The sequence below is a fragment of the Salmo salar genome, unplaced genomic scaffold (genome assembly GCF_965601325.2).
Source record: "Salmo salar unplaced genomic scaffold, fSalSal1 ptg000408l, whole genome shotgun sequence".
In the NCBI taxonomy this organism is placed as follows: domain Eukaryota; kingdom Metazoa; phylum Chordata; class Actinopteri; order Salmoniformes; family Salmonidae; genus Salmo; species Salmo salar.
Window position 1 is genome coordinate 1272468 of NW_027675377.1, and position 23739 is coordinate 1296206.

Sequence of the window (23739 nt, forward strand, 5' to 3'; positions counted from 1 at the left end):
GAAGACCGGCGACGTCGACCGCCGAACAAGGAGAGGCATCGACTTCGGCAGAAGTCGTGACACTTCCTGAAGCATTGAGGCTTTCCAGCCAACTGTGTCAAATAGGTTTATTACTCAGAGCTTCATTATTCGTACACAATGCACATTAGTTATATCTTCTGGGCAGCAATAAATAGCAGAGTGTGATTATCAGATAGAGGTATTTTTTTGTCCATAGATTTCATCAAAACTCTGTCTATGAACACAGTATACTGTTCCCAGCTGTCTGTCTATGAACACAGTATACTGTTCCCAGCTGTCTGTCTGTCTATGAACACAGTATACTGTTCCCAGCTGTCTGTCTATGAACACAGTATACTGTTCCCAGCTGTCTGTCTATGAACACAGTATACTGTTCCCAGCTGTCTGTCTGTCTATGAACACAGTATACTGTTCCCAGCTGTCTGTCTATGAACACAGTATACTGTTCCCAGCTGTCTGTCTATGAACAGAGTATACTGTTCCCAGCTGTCTGTCTGTCTATGAACACAGTATACTGTTCCCAGCTGTCTGTCTATGAACACAGTATACTGTTCCCAGCTGTCTGTCTATGAACACAGTATACTGTTCCCAGCTGTCTGTCTGTCTATGAACACAGTATACTGTTCCCAGCTGTCTGTCTGTCTATGAACACAGTATACTGTTCCCAGCTGTCTGTCTGTCTATGAACACAGTATACTGTTCCCAGCTGTCTGTCTGTCTATGAACACAGTATACTGTTCCCAGCTGTCTGTCTGTCTATGAACACAGTATACTGTTCCCAGCTGTCTGTCTATGAACACAGTATACTGTTCCCAGCTGTCTGTCTATGAACACAGTATACTGTTCCCAGCTGTCTGTCTATGAACACAGTATACTGTTCCCAGCTGTCTGTCTGTCTATGAACACAGTATACTGTTCCCAGCTGTCTGTCTATGAACACAGTATACTGTTCCCAGCTGTCTGTCTATGAACACAGTATACTGTTCCCAGCTGTCTGTCTGTCTATGAACACAGTATACTGTTCCCAGCTGTCTGTCTGTCTATGAACACAGTATACTGTTCCCAGCTGTCTGTCTGTCTATGAACACAGTATACTGTTCCCAGCTGTCTGTCTGTCTATGAACACAGTATACTGTTCCCAGCTGTCTGTCTGTCTATGAACACAGTATACTGTTCCCAGCTGTCTGTCTATGAACACAGTATACTGTTCCCAGCTGTCTGTCTGTCTATGAACACAGTATACTGTTCCCAGCTGTCTGTCTATGAACACAGTATACTGTTCCCAGCTGTCTGTCTGTCTATGAACACAGTATACTGTTCCCAGCTGTCTGTCTATGAACACAGTATACTGTTCCCAGCTGTCTGTCTATGAACACAGTATACTGTTCCCAGCTGTCTGTCTGTCTATGAACACAGTATACTGTTCCCAGCTGTCTGTCTATGAACACAGTATACTGTTCCCAGCTGTCTGTCTGTCTATGAACACAGTATACTGTTCCCAGCTGTCTGTCTATGAACACAGTATACTGTTCCCAGCTGTCTGTCTGTCTATGAACACAGTATACTGTTCCCAGCTGTCTGTCTATGAACACAGTATACTGTTCCCAGCTGTCTGTCTGTCTATGAACACAGTATACTGTTCCCAGCTGTCTGTCTATGAACACAGTATACTGTTCCCAGCTGTCTGTCTATGAACACAGTATACTGTTCCCAGCTGTCTGTCTGTCTATGAACACAGTATACTGTTCCCAGCTGTCTGTCTGTCTATGAACACAGTATACTGTTCCCAGCTGTCTGTCTATGAACACAGTATACTGTTCCCAGCTGTCTGTCTATGAACACAGTATACTGTTCCCAGCTGTCTGTCTATGAACACAGTATACTGTTCCCAGCTGTCTGTCTGTCTATGAACACAGTATACTGTTCCCAGCTGTCTGTCTATGAACACAGTATACTGTTCCCAGCTGTCTGTCTGTCTATGAACACAGTATACTGTTCCCAGCTGTCTGTCTATGAACACAGTATACTGTTCCCAGCTGTCTGTCTGTCTATGAACACAGTATACTGTTCCCAGCTGTCTGTCTGTCTATGAACACAGTATACTGTTCCCAGCTGTCTGTCTATGAACACAGTATACTGTTCCCAGCTGTCTGTCTATGAACACAGTATACTGTTCCCAGCTGTCTGTCTGTCTATGAACACAGTATACTGTTCCCAGCTGTCTGTCTATGAACACAGTATACTGTTCCCAGCTGTCTGTCTGTCTATGAACACAGTATACTGTTCCCAGCTGTCTGTCTATGAACACAGTATACTGTTCCCAGCTGTCTGTCTGTCTATGAACAGAGTATACTGTTCCCAGCTGTCTGTCTGTCTATGAACACAGTATACTGTTCCCAGCTGTCTGTCTATGAACACAGTATACTGTTCCCAGCTGTCTGTCTGTCTATGAACAGAGTATACTGTTCCCAGCTGTCTGTCTATGAACACAGTATACTGTTCCCAGCTGTCTGTCTATGAACACAGTATACTGTTCCCAGCTGTCTGTCTATGAACACAGTATACTGTTCCCAGCTGTCTGTCTGTCTATGAACACAGTATACTGTTCCCAGCTGTCTGTCTGTCTATGAACACAGTATACTGTTCCCAGCTGTCTGTCTGTCTATGAACACAGTATACTGTTCCCAGCTGTCTGTCTGTCTATGAACACAGTATACTGTTCCCAGCTGTCTGTCTATGAACACAGTATACTGTTCCCAGCTGTCTGTCTGTCTATGAACACAGTATACTGTTCCCAGCTGTCTGTCTATGAACACAGTATACTGTTCCCAGCTGTCTGTCTGTCTATGAACACAGTATACTGTTCCCAGCTGTCTGTCTGTCTATGAACACAGTATACTGTTCCCAGCTGTCTGTCTATGAACACAGTATACTGTTCCCAGCTGTCTGTCTATGAACACAGTATACTGTTCCCAGCTGTCTGTCTGTCTATGAACACAGTATACTGTTCCCAGCTGTCTGTCTATGAACACAGTATACTGTTCCCAGCTGTCTGTCTGTCTATGAACACAGTATACTGTTCCCAGCTGTCTGTCTATGAACACAGTATACTGTTCCCAGCTGTCTGTCTGTCTATGAACAGAGTATACTGTTCCCAGCTGTCTGTCTGTCTATGAACACAGTATACTGTTCCCAGCTGTCTGTCTATGAACACAGTATACTGTTCCCAGCTGTCTGTCTGTCTATGAACACAGTATACTGTTCCCAGCTGTCTGTCTATGAACACAGTATACTGTTCCCAGCTGTCTGTCTATGAACACAGTATACTGTTCCCAGCTGTCTGTCTATGAACACAGTATACTGTTCCCAGCTGTCTGTCTGTCTATGAACACAGTATACTGTTCCCAGCTGTCTGTCTGTCTATGAACACAGTATACTGTTCCCAGCTGTCTGTCTGTCTATGAACACAGTATACTGTTCCCAGCTGTCTGTCTATGAACACAGTATACTGTTCCCAGCTGTCTGTCTATGAACACAGTATACTGTTCCCAGCTGTCTGTCTATGAACACAGTATACTGTTCCCAGCTGTCTGTCTGTCTATGAACACAGTATACTGTTCCCAGCTGTCTGTCTATGAACACAGTATACTGTTCCCAGCTGTCTGTCTGTCTATGAACACAGTATACTGTTCCCAGCTGTCTGTCTATGAACACAGTATACTGTTCCCAGCTGTCTGTCTGTCTATGAACACAGTATACTGTTCCCAGCTGTCTGTCTATGAACACAGTATACTGTTCCCAGCTGTCTGTCTGTCTATGAACACAGTATACTGTTCCCAGCTGTCTGTCTATGAACACAGTATACTGTTCCCAGCTGTCTGTCTGTCTATGAACACAGTATACTGTTCCCAGCTGTCTGTCTGTCTATGAACACAGTATACTGTTCCCAGCTGTCTGTCTATGAACACAGTATACTGTTCCCAGCTGTCTGTCTATGAACACAGTATACTGTTCCCAGCTGTCTGTCTATGAACACAGTATACTGTTCCCAGCTGTCTGTCTATGAACACAGTATACTGTTCCCAGCTGTCTGTCTATGAACACAGTATACTGTTCCCAGCTGTCTGTCTATGAACACAGTATACTGTTCCCAGCTGTCTGTCTATGAACACAGTATACTGTTCCCAGCTGTCTGTCTGTCTATGAACACAGTATACTGTTCCCAGCTGTCTGTCTGTCTATGAACACAGTATACTGTTCCCAGCTGTCTGTCTATGAACACAGTATACTGTTCCCAGCTGTCTGTCTATGAACACAGTATACTGTTCCCAGCTGTCTGTCTATGAACACAGTATACTGTTCCCAGCTGTCTGTCTGTCTATGAACACAGTATACTGTTCCCAGCTGTCTGTCTGTCTATGAACACAGTATACTGTTCCCAGCTGTCTGTCTATGAACACAGTATACTGTTCCCAGCTGTCTGTCTGTCTATGAACAGAGTATACTGTTCCCAGCTGTCTGTCTGTCTATGAACACAGTATACTGTTCCCAGCTGTCTGTCTGTCTATGAACACAGTATACTGTTCCCAGCTGTCTGTCTATGAACACAGTATACTGTTCCCAGCTGTCTGTCTATGAACACAGTATACTGTTCCCAGCTGTCTGTCTATGAACACAGTATACTGTTCCCAGCTGTCTGTCTGTCTATGAACACAGTATACTGTTCCCAGCTGTCTGTCTATGAACACAGTATACTGTTCCCAGCTGTCTGTCTGTCTATGAACAGAGTATACTGTTCCCAGCTGTCTGTCTATGAACACAGTATACTGTTCCCAGCTGTCTGTCTGTCTATGAACACAGTATACTGTTCCCAGCTGTCTGTCTATGAACACAGTATACTGTTCCCAGCTGTCTGTCTGTCTATGAACACAGTATACTGTTCCCAGCTGTCTGTCTATGAACACAGTATACTGTTCCCAGCTGTCTGTCTGTCTATGAACAGAGTATACTGTTCCCAGCTGTCTGTCTGTCTATGAACACAGTATACTGTTCCCAGCTGTCTGTCTATGAACACAGTATACTGTTCCCAGCTGTCTGTCTATGAACACAGTATACTGTTCCCAGCTGTCTGTCTATGAACACAGTATACTGTTCCCAGCTGTCTGTCTATGAACACAGTATACTGTTCCCAGCTGTCTGTCTATGAACACAGTATACTGTTCCCAGCTGTCTGTCTATGAACACAGTATACTGTTCCCAGCTGTCTGTCTATGAACACAGTATACTGTTCCCAGCTGTCTGTCTGTCTATGAACACAGTATACTGTTCCCAGCTGTCTGTCTGTCTATGAACACAGTATACTGTTCCCAGCTGTCTGTCTATGAACACAGTATACTGTTCCCAGCTGTCTGTCTATGAACACAGTATACTGTTCCCAGCTGTCTGTCTATGAACACAGTATACTGTTCCCAGCTGTCTGTCTGTCTATGAACACAGTATACTGTTCCCAGCTGTCTGTCTGTCTATGAACACAGTATACTGTTCCCAGCTGTCTGTCTATGAACACAGTATACTGTTCCCAGCTGTCTGTCTGTCTATGAACACAGTATACTGTTCCCAGCTGTCTGTCTATGAACACAGTATACTGTTCCCAGCTGTCTGTCTATGAACACAGTATACTGTTCCCAGCTGTCTGTCTATGAACACAGTATACTGTTCCCAGCTGTCTGTCTGTCTATGAACACAGTATACTGTTCCCAGCTGTCTGTCTATGAACACAGTATACTGTTCCCAGCTGTCTGTCTATGAACACAGTATACTGTTCCCAGCTGTCTGTCTGTCTATGAACACAGTATACTGTTCCCAGCTGTCTGTCTATGAACACAGTATACTGTTCCCAGCTGTCTGTCTGTCTATGAACACAGTATACTGTTCCCAGCTGTCTGTCTATGAACACAGTATACTGTTCCCAGCTGTCTGTCTGTCTATGAACACAGTATACTGTTCCCAGCTGTCTGTCTATGAACACAGTATACTGTTCCCAGCTGTCTGTCTATGAACACAGTATACTGTTCCCAGCTGTCTGTCTATGAACACAGTATACTGTTCCCAGCTGTCTGTCTGTCTATGAACACAGTATACTGTTCCCAGCTGTCTGTCTATGAACACAGTATACTGTTCCCAGCTGTCTGTCTATGAACACAGTATACTGTTCCCAGCTGTCTGTCTGTCTATGAACACAGTATACTGTTCCCAGCTGTCTGTCTGTCTATGAACACAGTATACTGTTCCCAGCTGTCTGTCTGTCTATGAACACAGTATACTGTTCCCAGCTGTCTGTCTGTCTATGAACACAGTATACTGTTCCCAGCTGTCTGTCTGTCTATGAACACAGTATACTGTTCCCAGCTGTCTGTCTATGAACACAGTATACTGTTCCCAGCTGTCTGTCTATGAACACAGTATACTGTTCCCAGCTGTCTGTCTATGAACACAGTATACTGTTCCCAGCTGTCTGTCTGTCTATGAACACAGTATACTGTTCCCAGCTGTCTGTCTATGAACACAGTATACTGTTCCCAGCTGTCTGTCTATGAACACAGTATACTGTTCCCAGCTGTCTGTCTGTCTATGAACACAGTATACTGTTCCCAGCTGTCTGTCTGTCTATGAACACAGTATACTGTTCCCAGCTGTCTGTCTGTCTATGAACACAGTATACTGTTCCCAGCTGTCTGTCTGTCTATGAACACAGTATACTGTTCCCAGCTGTCTGTCTGTCTATGAACACAGTATACTGTTCCCAGCTGTCTGTCTATGAACACAGTATACTGTTCCCAGCTGTCTGTCTGTCTATGAACACAGTATACTGTTCCCAGCTGTCTGTCTATGAACACAGTATACTGTTCCCAGCTGTCTGTCTGTCTATGAACACAGTATACTGTTCCCAGCTGTCTGTCTATGAACACAGTATACTGTTCCCAGCTGTCTGTCTATGAACACAGTATACTGTTCCCAGCTGTCTGTCTGTCTATGAACACAGTATACTGTTCCCAGCTGTCTGTCTATGAACACAGTATACTGTTCCCAGCTGTCTGTCTGTCTATGAACACAGTATACTGTTCCCAGCTGTCTGTCTATGAACACAGTATACTGTTCCCAGCTGTCTGTCTGTCTATGAACACAGTATACTGTTCCCAGCTGTCTGTCTATGAACACAGTATACTGTTCCCAGCTGTCTGTCTGTCTATGAACACAGTATACTGTTCCCAGCTGTCTGTCTATGAACACAGTATACTGTTCCCAGCTGTCTGTCTATGAACACAGTATACTGTTCCCAGCTGTCTGTCTGTCTATGAACACAGTATACTGTTCCCAGCTGTCTGTCTGTCTATGAACACAGTATACTGTTCCCAGCTGTCTGTCTATGAACACAGTATACTGTTCCCAGCTGTCTGTCTATGAACACAGTATACTGTTCCCAGCTGTCTGTCTATGAACACAGTATACTGTTCCCAGCTGTCTGTCTGTCTATGAACACAGTATACTGTTCCCAGCTGTCTGTCTATGAACACAGTATACTGTTCCCAGCTGTCTGTCTGTCTATGAACACAGTATACTGTTCCCAGCTGTCTGTCTATGAACACAGTATACTGTTCCCAGCTGTCTGTCTGTCTATGAACACAGTATACTGTTCCCAGCTGTCTGTCTGTCTATGAACACAGTATACTGTTCCCAGCTGTCTGTCTATGAACACAGTATACTGTTCCCAGCTGTCTGTCTATGAACACAGTATACTGTTCCCAGCTGTCTGTCTGTCTATGAACACAGTATACTGTTCCCAGCTGTCTGTCTGTCTATGAACACAGTATACTGTTCCCAGCTGTCTGTCTATGAACACAGTATACTGTTCCCAGCTGTCTGTCTATGAACACAGTATACTGTTCCCAGCTGTCTGTCTGTCTATGAACACAGTATACTGTTCCCAGCTGTCTGTCTATGAACACAGTATACTGTTCCCAGCTGTCTGTCTGTCTATGAACAGAGTATACTGTTCCCAGCTGTCTGTCTATGAACACAGTATACTGTTCCCAGCTGTCTGTCTGTCTATGAACACAGTATACTGTTCCCAGCTGTCTGTCTGTCTATGAACACAGTATACTGTTCCCAGCTGTCTGTCTATGAACACAGTATACTGTTCCCAGCTGTCTGTCTGTCTATGAACACAGTATACTGTTCCCAGCTGTCTGTCTATGAACACAGTATACTGTTCCCAGCTGTCTGTCTATGAACACAGTATACTGTTCCCAGCTGTCTGTCTATGAACACAGTATACTGTTCCCAGCTGTCTGTCTGTCTATGAACACAGTATACTGTTCCCAGCTGTCTGTCTGTCTATGAACAGAGTATACTGTTCCCAGCTGTCTGTCTGTCTATGAACACAGTATACTGTTCCCAGCTGTCTGTCTATGAACACAGTATACTGTTCCCAGCTGTCTGTCTATGAACACAGTATACTGTTCCCAGCTGTCTGTCTATGAACAGAGTATACTGTTCCCAGCTGTCTGTCTGTCTATGAACACAGTATACTGTTCCCAGCTGTCTGTCTATGAACACAGTATACTGTTCCCAGCTGTCTGTCTGTCTATGAACACAGTATACTGTTCCCAGCTGTCTGTCTATGAACACAGTATACTGTTCCCAGCTGTCTGTCTGTCTATGAACACAGTATACTGTTCCCAGCTGTCTGTCTATGAACACAGTATACTGTTCCCAGCTGTCTGTCTATGAACACAGTATACTGTTCCCAGCTGTCTGTCTGTCTATGAACACAGTATACTGTTCCCAGCTGTCTGTCTATGAACACAGTATACTGTTCCCAGCTGTCTGTCTGTCTATGAACACAGTATACTGTTCCCAGCTGTCTGTCTATGAACACAGTATACTGTTCCCAGCTGTCTGTCTATGAACACAGTATACTGTTCCCAGCTGTCTGTCTATGAACACAGTATACTGTTCCCAGCTGTCTGTCTGTCTATGAACACAGTATACTGTTCCCAGCTGTCTGTCTGTCTATGAACAGTGATTTCTCCATGGATCATCCTGTCAACTCCAATGGTGGTGGATCAGTTACCTTTGACCTGTCACTAGTCAGAATAATATTAATAGTGAAGAGGAGAATCTTCAAGATGTCATATAGATATGTTTTGTAATGTGTAGTTTGTTTGAACTAAGTTTATTAGAGGAATTACTGCCCCCTCTTTTATCTCTGTAGGGGATGGTCTACTCTGTTAGAGGATCAGTATCTCTCTCTCCTTTATCTCTGTAGGGGATGGTCTACTCTGTTAGAGGATCAGTAGTAACATCTAGAAGTCTCTCTCTCTCTTTTATCTCTGTAGGGGATGGTCTACTCTGTTAGAGGATCAGTATCTCTCTCTCCTTTATCTCTGTAGGGGATGGTCTACTCTGTTAGAGGATCAGTAGTAACATCTAGAAGTCTCTCTCTCTCCTTTATCTCTGTAGTGGATGGTCTACTCTGTTAGAGGATCAGTATCTCTCTCTCCTTTATCTCTGTAGGGGATGGTCTACTCTGTTAGAGGATGAGTAGTAACATCTACACTCTCTCCTTTATCTCTGTAGTGGATGGTCTACTATGTTAGAGGATCAGTCCAGGTGTGCAGTGTGTCAGCAGGTTCTGAGGGATCCAGTCTCTACCACCTGTGGACACAGGTTCTGCAGACAGTGCATCACCAGATACTGGGAGAAACCTGCTCCTTCAGGAGACTATGACTGTCCTCAGTGTAGAAAGAGATCCAGAACACTTCCTGTACTACAGCACCTGAGGGAACCCAATGATGCAAGAGGCTTTGAAAAAAGTAAGACCACTTGCAGACCTGTGCTAAGTCAATACCTCAATTTGATTAAGTGTTAACTACAATAATATAAGTTACTGTAGTTGTGGAAGGCCCACATTTCATCCTGTCAATGAATGTGTCTGATAACACCCTATTTCCTCTTCCCTTGTAGTGGATGACAGCCTGCAGAAAGCTATAGTAAATCATAAAGACAGTCTGATAAGGAGGTATGAATGTGTAATAGAAGGCATCGAAACAGCAGGGAACCAAACTCCCCTCAACAGGATTTACACAGAGCTCTACATCACAGAAGGCGAGAGTGAAGGGGTTAACAATGAACATGAGGTGTGGCAGCTAGAGACAGCACCCAGGACACCAACCTCACATGACACAGTAATCCACTGCAATGACATCTTTAAACCCTTACCTGGCCAAGAGAGAAGCATCAGAACTGTGCTGACGAAGGGCATCGCTGGCATCGGAAAAACAGTCTCTGTGCAGAAGTTCATCCTAGACTGGGCTGAAGGGAAGGCAAACCAAGATGTGGATATCATATTTGTGCTTCCTTTCCGGGAGCTGAACTTGATCAAAGATCGTCAGTACAGTCTTCTCAGACTTTTAAATGACTTCCACACAGAACTAGACATAGGCAATGCAAAGAAACTCACTGCCTGTAAAGCTATGTTCATCTTTGATGGTTTGGATGAAAGCAGACTTCCATTGGATTTCCAGCACAATGAAAAGGTGTCTGATGTCACCCAGACATCATCTGTTGATGTTCTGCTGACAAACCTCATCAAGGGGAATCTGCTTCCCTCTGCTCTCCTATGGATAACCTCCCGACCAGCAGCAACCAATCAGATCCCCCCTCAGTGTGTTGACCAGGTGACAGAAGTACGAGGATTCAGTGACCCACAGAAGGAGGAGTACTTCAGGAAGAGATTCAGTGATGAGGACCTGGCCAACAGAATCATCTCACACATAAAGACATCAAGGAGCCTCCACATCATGTGCCACATGCCGGTGTTCTGTTGGATTTCTGCAATAGTCCTTGAACACATGTTGAGTACAGACAAAAGAATAGAGATGCCCACGACTCTGACTGAGATGTTCACACACTTCGTGCTCATTCAGACCAGCCTGAAGAACCAGAAGCATCATGGAAGAGATGAGATGGAACAAGAGGAGCTCATGGAGTCAGATAAGGAAATTCTTCTGAAGCTGGGGAGGCTGGCGTTTGAAAATCTGGAGAAGGGTAATCTCATGTTCTATGAAGAAGACCTGAACATTTGCGGCATTGATGTCAAAGAAGCATCACTGTACTCAGGAGTGTGCACACACATCTTTAAAGAAGAGTCTGTGTTATTTCAGAGAGTGGTGTACTGCTTTGTACATCTAAGCATTCAGGAGTTTCTCTCAGCTGTCTACATGTACCATTGTTACACAAGCAAGAACATGGATGCACTGAAGCCCTTCTTCAAGAGAAAGTCTGAAGAGCTAACCTTGCATGAGCTGCTGAAGAGTACCGTGGATAAAGCCTTGGAGAGTAAGAATGGACACCTGGACCTTTTTGTTCGCTTCCTTCATGGCATGTCAGTGGAGTCCAATCAGAAACTCCTACAAGGTCTGGTAACACAGACAGAAAGCAGTCCAGAGAGCGTCCAGAAAACAATCCGATCCCTTAAGGTGATGCAGAGGAAGAACATCTCCCCTGAGAGGTGGATTAATCTCTTCCACTGTCTGATAGAGATGAAAGACCATTCAGTACAGGAGGAAATCCAAGAGTACTTGAGGTCAGAGAAAAGATCGATAAACCTCACACTTGCTCAGTGTTCAGCGCTGGCCTACATGCTGCAGATATCAGAGGAGGTTATGGATGTGTTTGACCTAAAAGAATACAAGACAACACAGGAGGGTCGTAGGAGACTGCTCCCAGCTGTGAGGTGCCGCAGAAAGGCTCTGTAAGTACTCAAACTTACTGTATGTGGGAAGAGCAGTATTTTTATTAGCTGAAACTCTTGAACATAATATAATACAAACTGATCAGAAAGCAATGCACTGGGGACATATTAGTCGGGCAGGTGTAACAGTGTAAGCAGGGGAAGCTAAGCATAACATTTTATTACAACCTGTCTCTCATGGTATTTATTCTATGTTGACAGACTCAATGGCTGTAAACTCACAGACACAACCTGTGAAGTTTTGGCCATAGTTCTCAGCTCAAACTCCTCATATCTGAGAGAGCTGGATCTGAGTAACAATGACCTGAAGGATTCAGGAGTGAAGCTGCTCTCTGCTGGACTGGGGAATCCCCACTGTAAACTGGAGACTCTGAGGTCAGTATTCCTGTAGTTGGTCAACAAGTGATAACTGTTCACCAGATCCACATGTGTTTACCAGGCACACATAGTCCACACCATATGTGTTTAGACAGTGAAGCTTACGGTTTTTAATTTGGTGAGCAAATCCATGTGTTTCTAATAAGAGTTTGTCACCTTAATTTAATGACTAGCGGATAGCGGGTGAGGTGGCTTTGGGTTTAAACAGCAGGGGTTGCTGGGATAGCTCTTTAGTTTAGAGTTTGGTACTATTGGGAATAATATTTTCTTCACAATCTAGTCGACCAATTTGCTTTCCCTAGAAAAATGCACCTATAATTTTTCATTTACCAAATAAAAAACAGAAGTTATTTGAGTTTCTATGAAATGTTTTATTCTGTCGATGGTTTTGCCACAAAGTCTAGCGATATCAGAACATTTTCCCACTTGTCTGGTCACATGCACTCTAGCCAACGACTGGCAGATACAGTGCAGAGGGTTCATGAGATTATTTTTTAAGATCAAGTTCATCACTGTGCACTTTCACAAACCTGTGAAGTTAATCATAATTTATTTAATCTGTAGCCTAATAAACTGCATGATTTTCCAAGTCCTAGTGTGAGTTAATGTGGCTGCAGTTTATTTCGACATGATGGTTATTCTAGCCAGGGGCGCAACTTTGGTTTTGGAAGTGGTGGGGGGAGGGGTATAATCCAGTTGGATAAACACTCCAAACAGCCTACCCGACAACTCGGAGGCGTCCACATGGTCCTAAAGCACACTGTTGCCTCGTTTTTAACCCCATTCCAATGATAAAACTGGGGGGGTACAAAAATGCAATTTCAGAATGTGGGTGGGACATGTCCCCCCGTCCCCAGTGAAAATTGCACCCCTGATTCTAGCAACATTTGCGCAACAAAGCGTGTCCACTGCCATTGGTCCCATGTGCTATTTTACTGGCAAACATTATCCACCCCTGTCTAGAGTAAATTATTTTGTCGACATTTAGGAAAATTTACGACAAATATCCCACTGGGCATTGGCGCCAGTTCAATGTCTAGTTTTGATTTACATTTAGCTGAATTCTCAACTAACCGTAAATTCAACATGAAATGAATAGCAAATGTCACCATGTCATTGGATTTAGGTTAAACGTTGGGTTAAAAAAATACAAAATGCCCTTACTTTGATGACTTTTTGCGAATCCATTCAGTTTTCCACGTTGATTCAATGTCATCCCATTGATCAATCAGTTTTTACCCAGTGGGATGCTATTTCCATCTAGCATTTCATTACTGTTTTATCAGAAATGTACTTTACTTGAATACAAATGGTTGGATAGAAACAAGGTTATTGGCTGACTTGATTTTCTATCAGCTGAAAACTCTTGAAGAAATGTTTATATAAAAAACAATTAGAGAAAACAATGAGCCATGTATGCACAGTGTACACATTAGTTGTGTCTGGGTAATAGTGTAAGCTAAGCATAGCATTATAATCAGTGGAGGGTAAACGCAAGTAAATGCAGTTTACACATCTTTTTCATTTTGCATGAGCATTTATGCATCTTTTGTGGGAAAATGTATTGAAGTATATGGGCAGCTTTACTTTATTCTCTGTTAACAGCAATCAGCGTTTACCCAACACCCACCACTTTTTTACAACTACATCATGGATTATAACACAACCTGTCTCTCATGGTATTAACTCTGTGTTGGCAGACTCACTGGTTGTAAACTCACAGACACATCCTGTGAAGTTTTGGCCTCAGTTCTCAGCTCAAACTCCTCATATCTGAGAGAGCTGGATCTGAGTAACAATGACCTGAAGGATTCAGGAGTGGAGCTGCTCTCTGCAGGACTAGGGAATCCCCACTGTAAACTGGAGACTCTCAGGTCAGTGTCGTGTCTTTGGCTATGCCGGATTAAGTGATATGACATGCTACTCTATAAAATCCTTTCTCTGCAATTAATATTACCTGATTGAGCTAATCATGTAAATGTAATTAACTAGAAAGTTGGGGCACCACGAAAGAGTGTTTATAGAGCTGTTATCTTCCGAATAAACTCTTAAAGACCTAGTAATATTTTACATCAATAGCAGTCAATATTAATCGTCACCTTATTTCAGTCTCATCTGAAAGTTGTAAATTCTTGGTTATCTTCACGAACCCTGGCTAACAAGTTGAATCAGCAATACAAAATTGGGTTTAATTATTTATTTACTAAATACCTAACTAATCACACAGAATTACATATACACAGAATGCATATTATGTCATACAGAGAACTTCCCTGGGGGACGGAACCTGTATGACGGCTGGTTACACAAAGAGAGGGGATTGGGCTTGAATGAAAGAGCGGGAAGACTGAGGAACAAAGGGAGAAGCTATGCTATCGTAAATACAGTATCTTATGCATTCTAAATTACCGCCCATTTGGAAAAGGAAAATGCAATAAACATTTACTCTGAGCTGCGCTTCGGTAGGTTGGTCGTAGATGCTGGCCGTGTTGGCCAACAGAGATCTTCCTGTCCTCAGAGGAATGTCTCTTGGTAAATTGGATACGTTGTAGTATCTTCGTTGTGTGTTAGAATGGATACGTCGTCCGTCCTTTCCTAGCCCACGTTTACAGCTGCTGTTGCTGACTCAACGGCTAGGATGTCTCACTTATTTAGTGAATAAGAGTTCAAAGTTCATACCATTCACAACCAAAGCTCATGCTGAGGTTGGCTTGGTTCTGTAGTTGACATGTTAGTCCTTTTTAACGTATGGACCGTCGTCCTATCGTCCTCGGAACAGGAGGTTACATTTTCGTCAAGGGCTTATATAGTGGAGGGGGAGAAGGGTGTGTTTCATAGTTTATAATCCATGTCTCTTCACAGGGGCGGGCCACTGATTGAGCAGGGCTCTAACCTTATGAAAACCCAATTCTCTCATTTGGAAGCTATAATTACATTTAATCTTTTCACAAATAGTTTCATTTAAAATGAATTTAAATTGCACAACAATTCCATGTGAATCTATAATGTGTAGACTTTCCCAGATACAGTTTATCCTGTTAGGGCTAGGGGGCAGTATTTACACCGCCGGATAAAAAACGTACCCGATTGAATCTGGTTACTAATCCTACCAAGTAACTAGAATATGCATATACTTATTAGATATGGATAGAAAACACCCTAAAACTTCTAAAACTCTTTGAATGGTGTCTGTGAGTATAACAGAACTCATATGGCAGGCAAAAACCTGAGAGATTCCTTTACAGGAAGTGGCCTGTCTGACCATTTATTGGCTTTCTTTGACATCTCTTTCCAAAACAAAGGATCTCTGCGGTAACGTGACACTTCCCACGGCTCCCATAGGCTCTCAGAGCCCGGGAAAAACCTGAATGTCGTCATTCCAGGCCCAGGCTGAAACACATTATCGCCTTTGTCAAGCGGCCGATCAGGGGACAGTGGGCTTAGGCGCGTGCACTGGCCGCCCCCGTCTTTCTTTTTTTCCCTCTATTTACCGAAACGCAGATTCCCGGTCGGAATATTATCGCTTTTTTACGTGATAAATTGCATAAAAATTGATTTTAAATAGCGGTTGACATGCTTCGAAGTACGGTAATGGAATATTTAGACATTTTTTGTCACGAAATGCACCATGCGCACGACCCTGATTTACCATTTCGGATAGTGTCTAGAACGCACGAACAAAACGCCGCTGTGTGGATATAACGATGGATTATTTGGGACCAAACCAACATTTGTTATTGAAGTAGAAGTCCTGGGAGTGCATTCTGACGAAGAACAGCAAAGGTAATAACATTTTTGTTATAGTAAATCTGATTTTGGTGAAGGCTAAACTTGCTGGGTGTCTAAATAGCTAGCCCGTGATGGCTGGGCTATGTACTTAGAATATCTGACTATTTTACACCATTTTAAAGACAAGACTCTCCTTTATCTAACCACATTGTCCGATTTCAAAAAGGCTTTACAACAAAAGCAAAACATTAGATTATGTCAGGGGAGTACCCAGCCAGAAATAATCACACACCCATTTTTCAAGCTAGCATATAATGTCACAAAAACCAAAACCACAGCTAAATGCAGCACTAACCTTTGATGATCTTCATCAGATGACACTCCTAGGACATTATGTTATACAATACATGCATGTTTTGTTCAATCAAGTTCATATTTATATCAAAAACCAGCTTTTTACATTAGCATGTGACGTTCAGAACTAGCATACCCACCGAAACTTCCGGTGAATTTACTAAATTACTCACGATAAACGTTCACAAAAAACATAACAATTATTTAAAGAATTATATATACAGAACTCCTTTATGCAATCGCTATGTCACATTTTAAAATAGCTTTTCGGTGAAAGCACATTTTGCAATATTCTGAGTAGATAGCCAGGCCATCACAGGCTAGCTATTTTGAGACCCACCAAGTTTGACACTCACCAAACTCAGATTTACTATAAGAAAAATTGGATTACCTTTGCTGTTCTTTGTCAGAACGAACTCCCAGGACTTCTACTTCAACAACAAATGTTGTTTTGGTTGCAAATAATCCATAGTTATATCCAAATAGCTGCGTTTTGTTCTTGCGTTCAAGACACTATCTGAAGGGTGACGCGCCGTCGCGTATCGTGACAATTTTTTTTAAAATATTCCATTACCGTACTTCGAAGCATGTCAAACGCTGTTTAAAATACATTTTTATGCGATTTTTCTAGTAAAATAGTGATAATTTTCCAACCGTGAGACGTTGTTTTCGTTCAAACACTGAAAATGTAAAATGGACTCTTCACATGCACGCGCACCCGTCTCATTGTTCTCAGATCGACCACTATCCAAATGCGCTACTGTTTTCGCCCAGGGACTGCAGAGTCATCATTCCCCGTTCTGGTGCCTTCTGAGAGCCTATGGGAGCCTTAGAAAGTGTCACGTTACAGCAGAGATCCTCTATTTTCGATAGAGATGACAAAGAAGGCCAAGAAATGGTCAGACAGGGTACTTCCTGTATAGAATCTTCTCAGGTTTTGGCCTGCCATTTGAGTTCTGTTATACTCAAAGACACCATTCAAACAGTTTTAGAAACTTTGGAGTGTTTTCTATCCAAAGCTACTAATTATATGCATATTCTAGTTTCTGGGCAGGAGAAATAACCAGATTAAATCGGGTACGTTTTTTTATCCGGCCGTGAAAATACTGCCCCCTATCCATAACAAGTTAAGTACCAACGCATATTTTCAACTGGTTCTATTGTCGAAATATGGTTCCTTTCTCCCCACTTGTTTGATGTTCCCAGACTCTCTATGTTTAACAAAGGCTATTCAAGAGTCCTTCAGTAGAGTCAGAGAGAGAGGGAAGGGAGAAAGGTATTTATGGGGGGGTCATAAACCTTACCCACAGGCCAACGTCATGACATCAGTGTTCCTGTGTTTGGTCATTAAGAGATAACTGTTCACCTGATCTGAGTGTTAACAAACTCAGTATTATACTCAATACAATGTAAATCTGACACCTCAGTATATGTAGACTGTGCTTAAACTCTACCGTTTTAAAGGTCCAATGCAGCCATTTTTATCTCAATAGATCGAATCGCTGAGCTGACAAGGTAAAAATCTGCCGTTCTGCCCCTGAACAAGGCAGTTAACCCACTGTTCCTATGCCGTCATTGTAAATAAGAATTTGTTCTTAACTAACTTACCTAGTTAAACACAGGTTAAATAAAAATAAATAAATACAAATCTCTGGGTAAGAAGTACCTTACTGTGATTGTTTTCAATTTAAATTGTAAAAATAAACAAAAAATTGTTTGTTCGCAAAGAGCAATTTCTCAAGGAATAATTTAGCTAGGACTGTCTGGGAGTGGTCTGAGTGGGGAGGGAAAAACTGAAAACTAGCTGTTATTGGCAGAGACGTTTGGAAGAAAAACTCCATCACACCAAATTGTATTAGTATGAAGTAACATATATTTTTAAAAAGCTCAGTATTTGTATCATTTATTTGTAAAAATTTTTGCTCGTCTTTATCAAGGGATCCAATAATTCAGGGCTCCACTGTACATGTATTCATTATCATTACTCTGGTGTTATTTGTTATTTGCATAACATTATCTGATTGGCCATATGCTAATGAGGGCCAGTGGGCACCTCTCTGATATGTTTCTTGTAATATGAAACCATGTCAAGTTAGCAGTAAACATGCCTTTATTAAGTTAAACCGTTCATTGTGATTGTTCTTACATATAGACAAACTAGATTACATGACAATTACAATATTTTATATGAATGAGAGATTGCTTGTAGAGAGAATGCATTTTAAAGGCCCAATGCAGTCAAAAACATGATTTACCTGTATTTCCTATATATTTCCACACTATGAGGTTGGAATGAAATGATGAAATTGTTAAAATTATGATAACGCCCTTTTAGTGTAAGAGTTGTTTTGGTGGGATGAAAACAGGGGATCCAAAAACGTTCACCTCTATCTTTTTTTGTTACTTGTTAAATTAAATATATTTCTCGGAGCAACTGTATTAGTATAAAATAATCTCATTTGTAAAACAAATATGTAGCATACAATATACACTATATATACAAAAGTATATGGACACCACTTCAAATTAGTGGATTTGGCTTTTACAGCCACACCCGTTGCTGACAGGTGTATAAAATCGAACACACAGCCATGCAATCTCCACAAACAAACATTGGCAGTAGAATGGCCTTACTGAAGAGCTCAGTGATTTTCAACATGGCACCGTCGTAGGATGCCACCTTTCCAACAAGTCCGTTCGTCAAATTTCTACCCTGCGAAAGCTGCCCCGGTCAACTGTAAGTGCTGTTGTTGTGAAGTGGAAACGTCTAGATGCAACAATGACTCAGCCGCAAAGTGGTAGGCCACACAAGCTCACAGAACGTAACTGCCGAATGCTGAAGCGCATAGCATGTTAAAAACGTCTGTCCTCGGTTGCAACACTCACTACCGAGTTCCAAACTTCCTCTGGAAGGAACGTCAGCACAAGAACTGTTTGTCAGGAGCTTTATGAAATGGGTTTCCATGGCCAAGCAGCCGCACACAAGCCTAAGATCATCATGCACAATGCCACGTGTTGGCTGGAGTGGTGTAAAGCTCGCCAGCATTGGACTCTGGAGCAGTGGAAACGCATTCTCTGGAGTGATGAATCACGCTTCACCATCTGGCAGTCTGACTGACAAATCTGGTTTTGGTGGTTGCCAGGAGAATGCTACCCGCCCTGAATGGACAATGACATCTGTAAAGTTTGGTGGAAGAGGAACAATGGTCTGGGACTGTTTTTCATGTTTGAGGCTAGACCCTTAGTTCCAGTGAAGGGAAATCTTAATGCTGAAGTATACAATGACATTCTAGACGATTCTGTGCTTCCCACTTTGTGGCAACAGTTTGGGGAAGGCCCTTTCCTGTTTCAGTACGACAATGACCCCGTGCACACAGAAATTGTTTGTCGAGATTGGTGTGGAAGAAATTGACTGTCCTTCACAGAGCCCTGACCTCAACCCCGTTGAACACCTTTGGGATGAATTGGAACGTCAACTGCGAGCCAGGCCTAATCACCCAACATCAGTGCCCGACCTCCCTAATGCTCTTGTGGCTGAATGGAAGCAAGTCCTCGCAGCCATGTTCCAACATCTAGTGGAAAGCCTTCCCAGAAGAGTGGAGGCTGTTATAGCAGCAGGGGGGGGGGGGGGCACTCCATATTATTGCCCATGCTTTAGAATGAGATGTTTGACGAGCAGGTGTCCACATACTTTTGGTCAAGTAGTTTATGTAGTTCAGTATTTGTATGTTTTTTATTTTATAGTATTTTTTACTCATCTTTATTAGTAATTCACGACCCCACTGAATATAAATATATATAGCTACCAATCTCTCTATTCACTGCCAAATAGTTGCAGTGTGATTAATATCATGTTAAACTCTTTACAGGTTGTCACTCTGTGGAGTCACAGAGGAAGGCTGTGCTTCTCTGGTCTCAGCTCTGAGGTCAAACCCCTCACACCTGAGAGAGCTGGACCTGAGTAACAATGACCTGAAGGATTCAGGAGTGAAGCTGATCTCTGCTGGACTGGGGAATCCCCACTGTAAACTGAAGACTCTGAGGTCAGTATTCCTGTAGTTGGTCAACAAGTGATAACTGTTCACCAGATCCACGTTAAGAAAGGGCCTAAATACACAATACAATGACAATTTGATACCTCACCATCTGACCTTTGACTGACAGTATATGGAGCCATACAGTATGCAGTAAAGTATATGGAGCCATACATTATGCAGTATAGTATATGGAGCCATACATTATGCAGTATAGTATATGGAGCCATACATTATGCAGTATAGTATATGGAGCCATACATTATGCAGTATAGTATATGGAGCCATACATTATACAGTATAGTATATGAAGCCATACATTATATAGTATATGGAGCCATACATTATACAGTAGAGTATATGAAGCCATACATTATATAGTATATGGAGCCATACATTATTCAGTAGAGTATATGAAGCCATACATTATATAGTATATGGAGCCATACATTATGCAGTATAGTATATGGAGCCATACATTATACAGTATATTATATGGAGCCCATACATTATATAGTATAGTATATGGAGCCATACATTATACAGTATAGTGTATGGAGCCATACACTATATAGTATATGAAGCCATACATTATATAGTATATGGAGCCATACATAATACAGGTATAGTATATGGAGCCATACATTATACAGTATATTATATGGAGCCATACATTATATAGTATATGGAGCCATACATTATACAGTATAGTGTATTGGAACCATACATTATATAGTGTATGGGAGCCAGACATTATACAGTATAGTATATGGAGCCCATACATTATATAGTATATGGAGACATACATTATACAGTATAGTATAGTGGAGCCATACATTAAGCGGTATAGTATATGGAGCCATACGTTATACAGTGTATGGAGCCATACATTATACAGTGTAGTATATGAAGCCATTTACTTTTTGAAAATGTGTAAAATGTTCTCAAGCTCTACATAAGATATTGTGAAGATCAATCCATGTACGGATGGATTTGGCAGGGGACAGGAAACTATTTCTGAAAGTTGCAAAATATACAGTATACAGCTGCCACTCTTTCTTTTCAAAATAATTGTACTCTTTGCAGGCTGTCAGGCTGTTTAGTTACAGAGGAAGGCTGTGCTTCTCTGGTCTCAGCTCTGAGGTCAAACCCCTCACACCTGAGAGAGCTGGACCTGAGCTACAATCACCCAGGAGACTCAGGAGTCAGACTGCTCTCTGCTGGACTGGAGGATCCACACTGCAGACTGGAGAAACTCAAGTATGTACATGTGTCGATCTGTTGATGAGTGACATACTGTAAGACATTTTTCTGCGTTTGGGTTTGGTTATGATCATTTATAGTTAACAGGTTAGGTATCATAATTGATAGTTTATCAGGTTAGGTACTGTATGTTCATTTAAATGTACTGTAAACCAGACATTTTACTTACCACCACATGGAAAATGTGATATGCTGACTGTGTGTGTGTGTGTGTGTGAGAGAGAGAGAGAGAGAGAGAGAGAGAGAGAGAGAGAGAGAGAGAGAAGAGAGAGAGAGAGAGAGAACCAGTGTGTACATTTACTGTCTGTTCTCCTGCTCCCCTTACAGTGTGAAACCTGATGGAGTGTTAACAATCAAACCATGGCTTAGAAAATGTGAGTGTTGACTAATGTTCAGAATTATCCTGTTATTACTCAGTCTAATTTCAAGTTGATTCAAAGAAAGATCATTTTTCAGAGCTTGTTAAGTGATCTATGTATGTGTGGTTACACTAATTAGACTTCGCTCTGTTTGTGGTTATATTGTTGCTGTGTGTTTGTGTTTTATCCAAGACAACAGTCATTAACCCCTATTATATACTGTATAATATATGGCTCCATTTACTATATAATGTATGGCTCCATATACTATACTGTATAATATATGGCTTCATCTAGATAACCATCTTAGATAACCTTTCCTTTGTTCTTTTAATACCTAGAAACATTAACATTCTGATGTAGTATGACGATGATTTGTGATATACCTGGTTTCATCCATCAGATGTCTGTGATCTCACACTGGACCCAAACACAGTAAACAGACTCCTCTTTCTGTCTGAGGAGAACAGAAAGGTGACATGTAGGAGAGAGGAGCAGCCGTATCCTGATCACCCAGAGAGATTTGAGGACTGTGAACAGGTGCTGTGTAGAGAGGGTCTGACTGGGCGCTGTTACTGGGAGGTAGAGTGGAAGTGGGAGAGGGGCTTACATAGGAGTGACATATAAAGGAATCAGCAGGAGAGGAGGGGTTAAATGACTGTTGTCTTGGATACAATGACAAGTCCTGGAGTCTGGACTGCTCTGACAACAGTTACACGGTTTGGCACAATAATAATCCCACTACCATAGACGTCCCCTCCTCCAGCTCCCACAGAGTAGGAGTGTATCTGGACTGGCCAGCCGGCACTCTGTCCTTCTATAGAGCCCTCGCTCTGACACACTGACCCATCTATACACATTCACCTCCACATTCACTGAGCCCCTCTACCCAGGGTTTAGGCTTTTGGTATGACACCTCAGTGTCTCTGTGTCAAACACAACATGATGTTTCACTCTAATCAGGGTCATGTTCAGTAAGACACACTGGAGCAACAATGTAGAATATCTCTCTAGTCATGAGATAAAATGGTTATTATTATATCTAAATATTCATGATTATACACCACCTAAGTGAATAGTCATTAATAGAATGAATTACCCCACTGTGTTGTTAAACTGGTTTCATTTACACATCACTGATCTGGTTGTTATTATTGGGTTTGTAAATATTGTAGCGTCCCAGGTTCCCAGACAGGTTAATATAATCAATCACCCCACTGTGTTGTTAAACTGGTTTCATTTACACATCACTGATCTGGTTGTTATTGGGTTTGTAAATATTGTAGCGTCCCCAGGTTCCCAGACAGGTTAATATAATCAATCACCCCACTGTGTTGTTAAACTGGTTTCATTTACACATCACTGATCTGGTTGTTATTTTGCTTCTTAGTGTTTGTAAATATTGTAGAATGTTTATTTGTCAAATTCTTGACACAACAATCTGGGTTGTGTATAAACTTAATTCAACTGAATGAAATGATGTGACAGATGTGACTAATAAAGGGTCATCAACCAGATGGAAGAAGAGAGGTGGACATGTTTTAATACTGATCACAATATGACAGTACAGTAATAGATGGAAGAAGAGAGGTGGACATGTTTTAATACTGATCACAATATGACAGTACAGTAATAGATGGAAGAAGAGAGGTGGACATGTTTTAATACTGATCACAATATGACAGTACAGTAATAGGGGTTGTGTTCAGTACATAGAAATGGGTCGTATTCAGTTAAGGAGGAAGCTTTTATCTCACACACACTCACTAATAATTCTGTTTCTACT

The 23739-nt window shown here is 42.0% G+C and overlaps 1 protein-coding gene across 1 annotated transcript in view; it reads left to right on the top strand.

Moving 5' to 3' along the window:
- LOC145875969 (NLR family CARD domain-containing protein 3-like) overlaps positions 1-22580 on the top strand; it is a 35098-nt gene extending 12518 nt beyond the window's left edge. The window contains exons 5-12 of the mRNA XM_082971739.1: positions 9661-9896; positions 10048-11836; positions 12038-12211; positions 13915-14088; positions 20167-20340; positions 21418-21591; positions 21922-21968; positions 22357-22580. Coding sequence (XP_082827865.1) covers positions 9661-9896; positions 10048-11836; positions 12038-12211; positions 13915-14088; positions 20167-20340; positions 21418-21591; positions 21922-21968; positions 22357-22580 — 2992 coding nt within the window. The remainder of the gene's footprint in view (positions 1-9660; positions 9897-10047; positions 11837-12037; positions 12212-13914; positions 14089-20166; positions 20341-21417; positions 21592-21921; positions 21969-22356) is intronic.
- The last annotated feature ends 1159 nt before the right edge of the window (positions 22581-23739 follow it).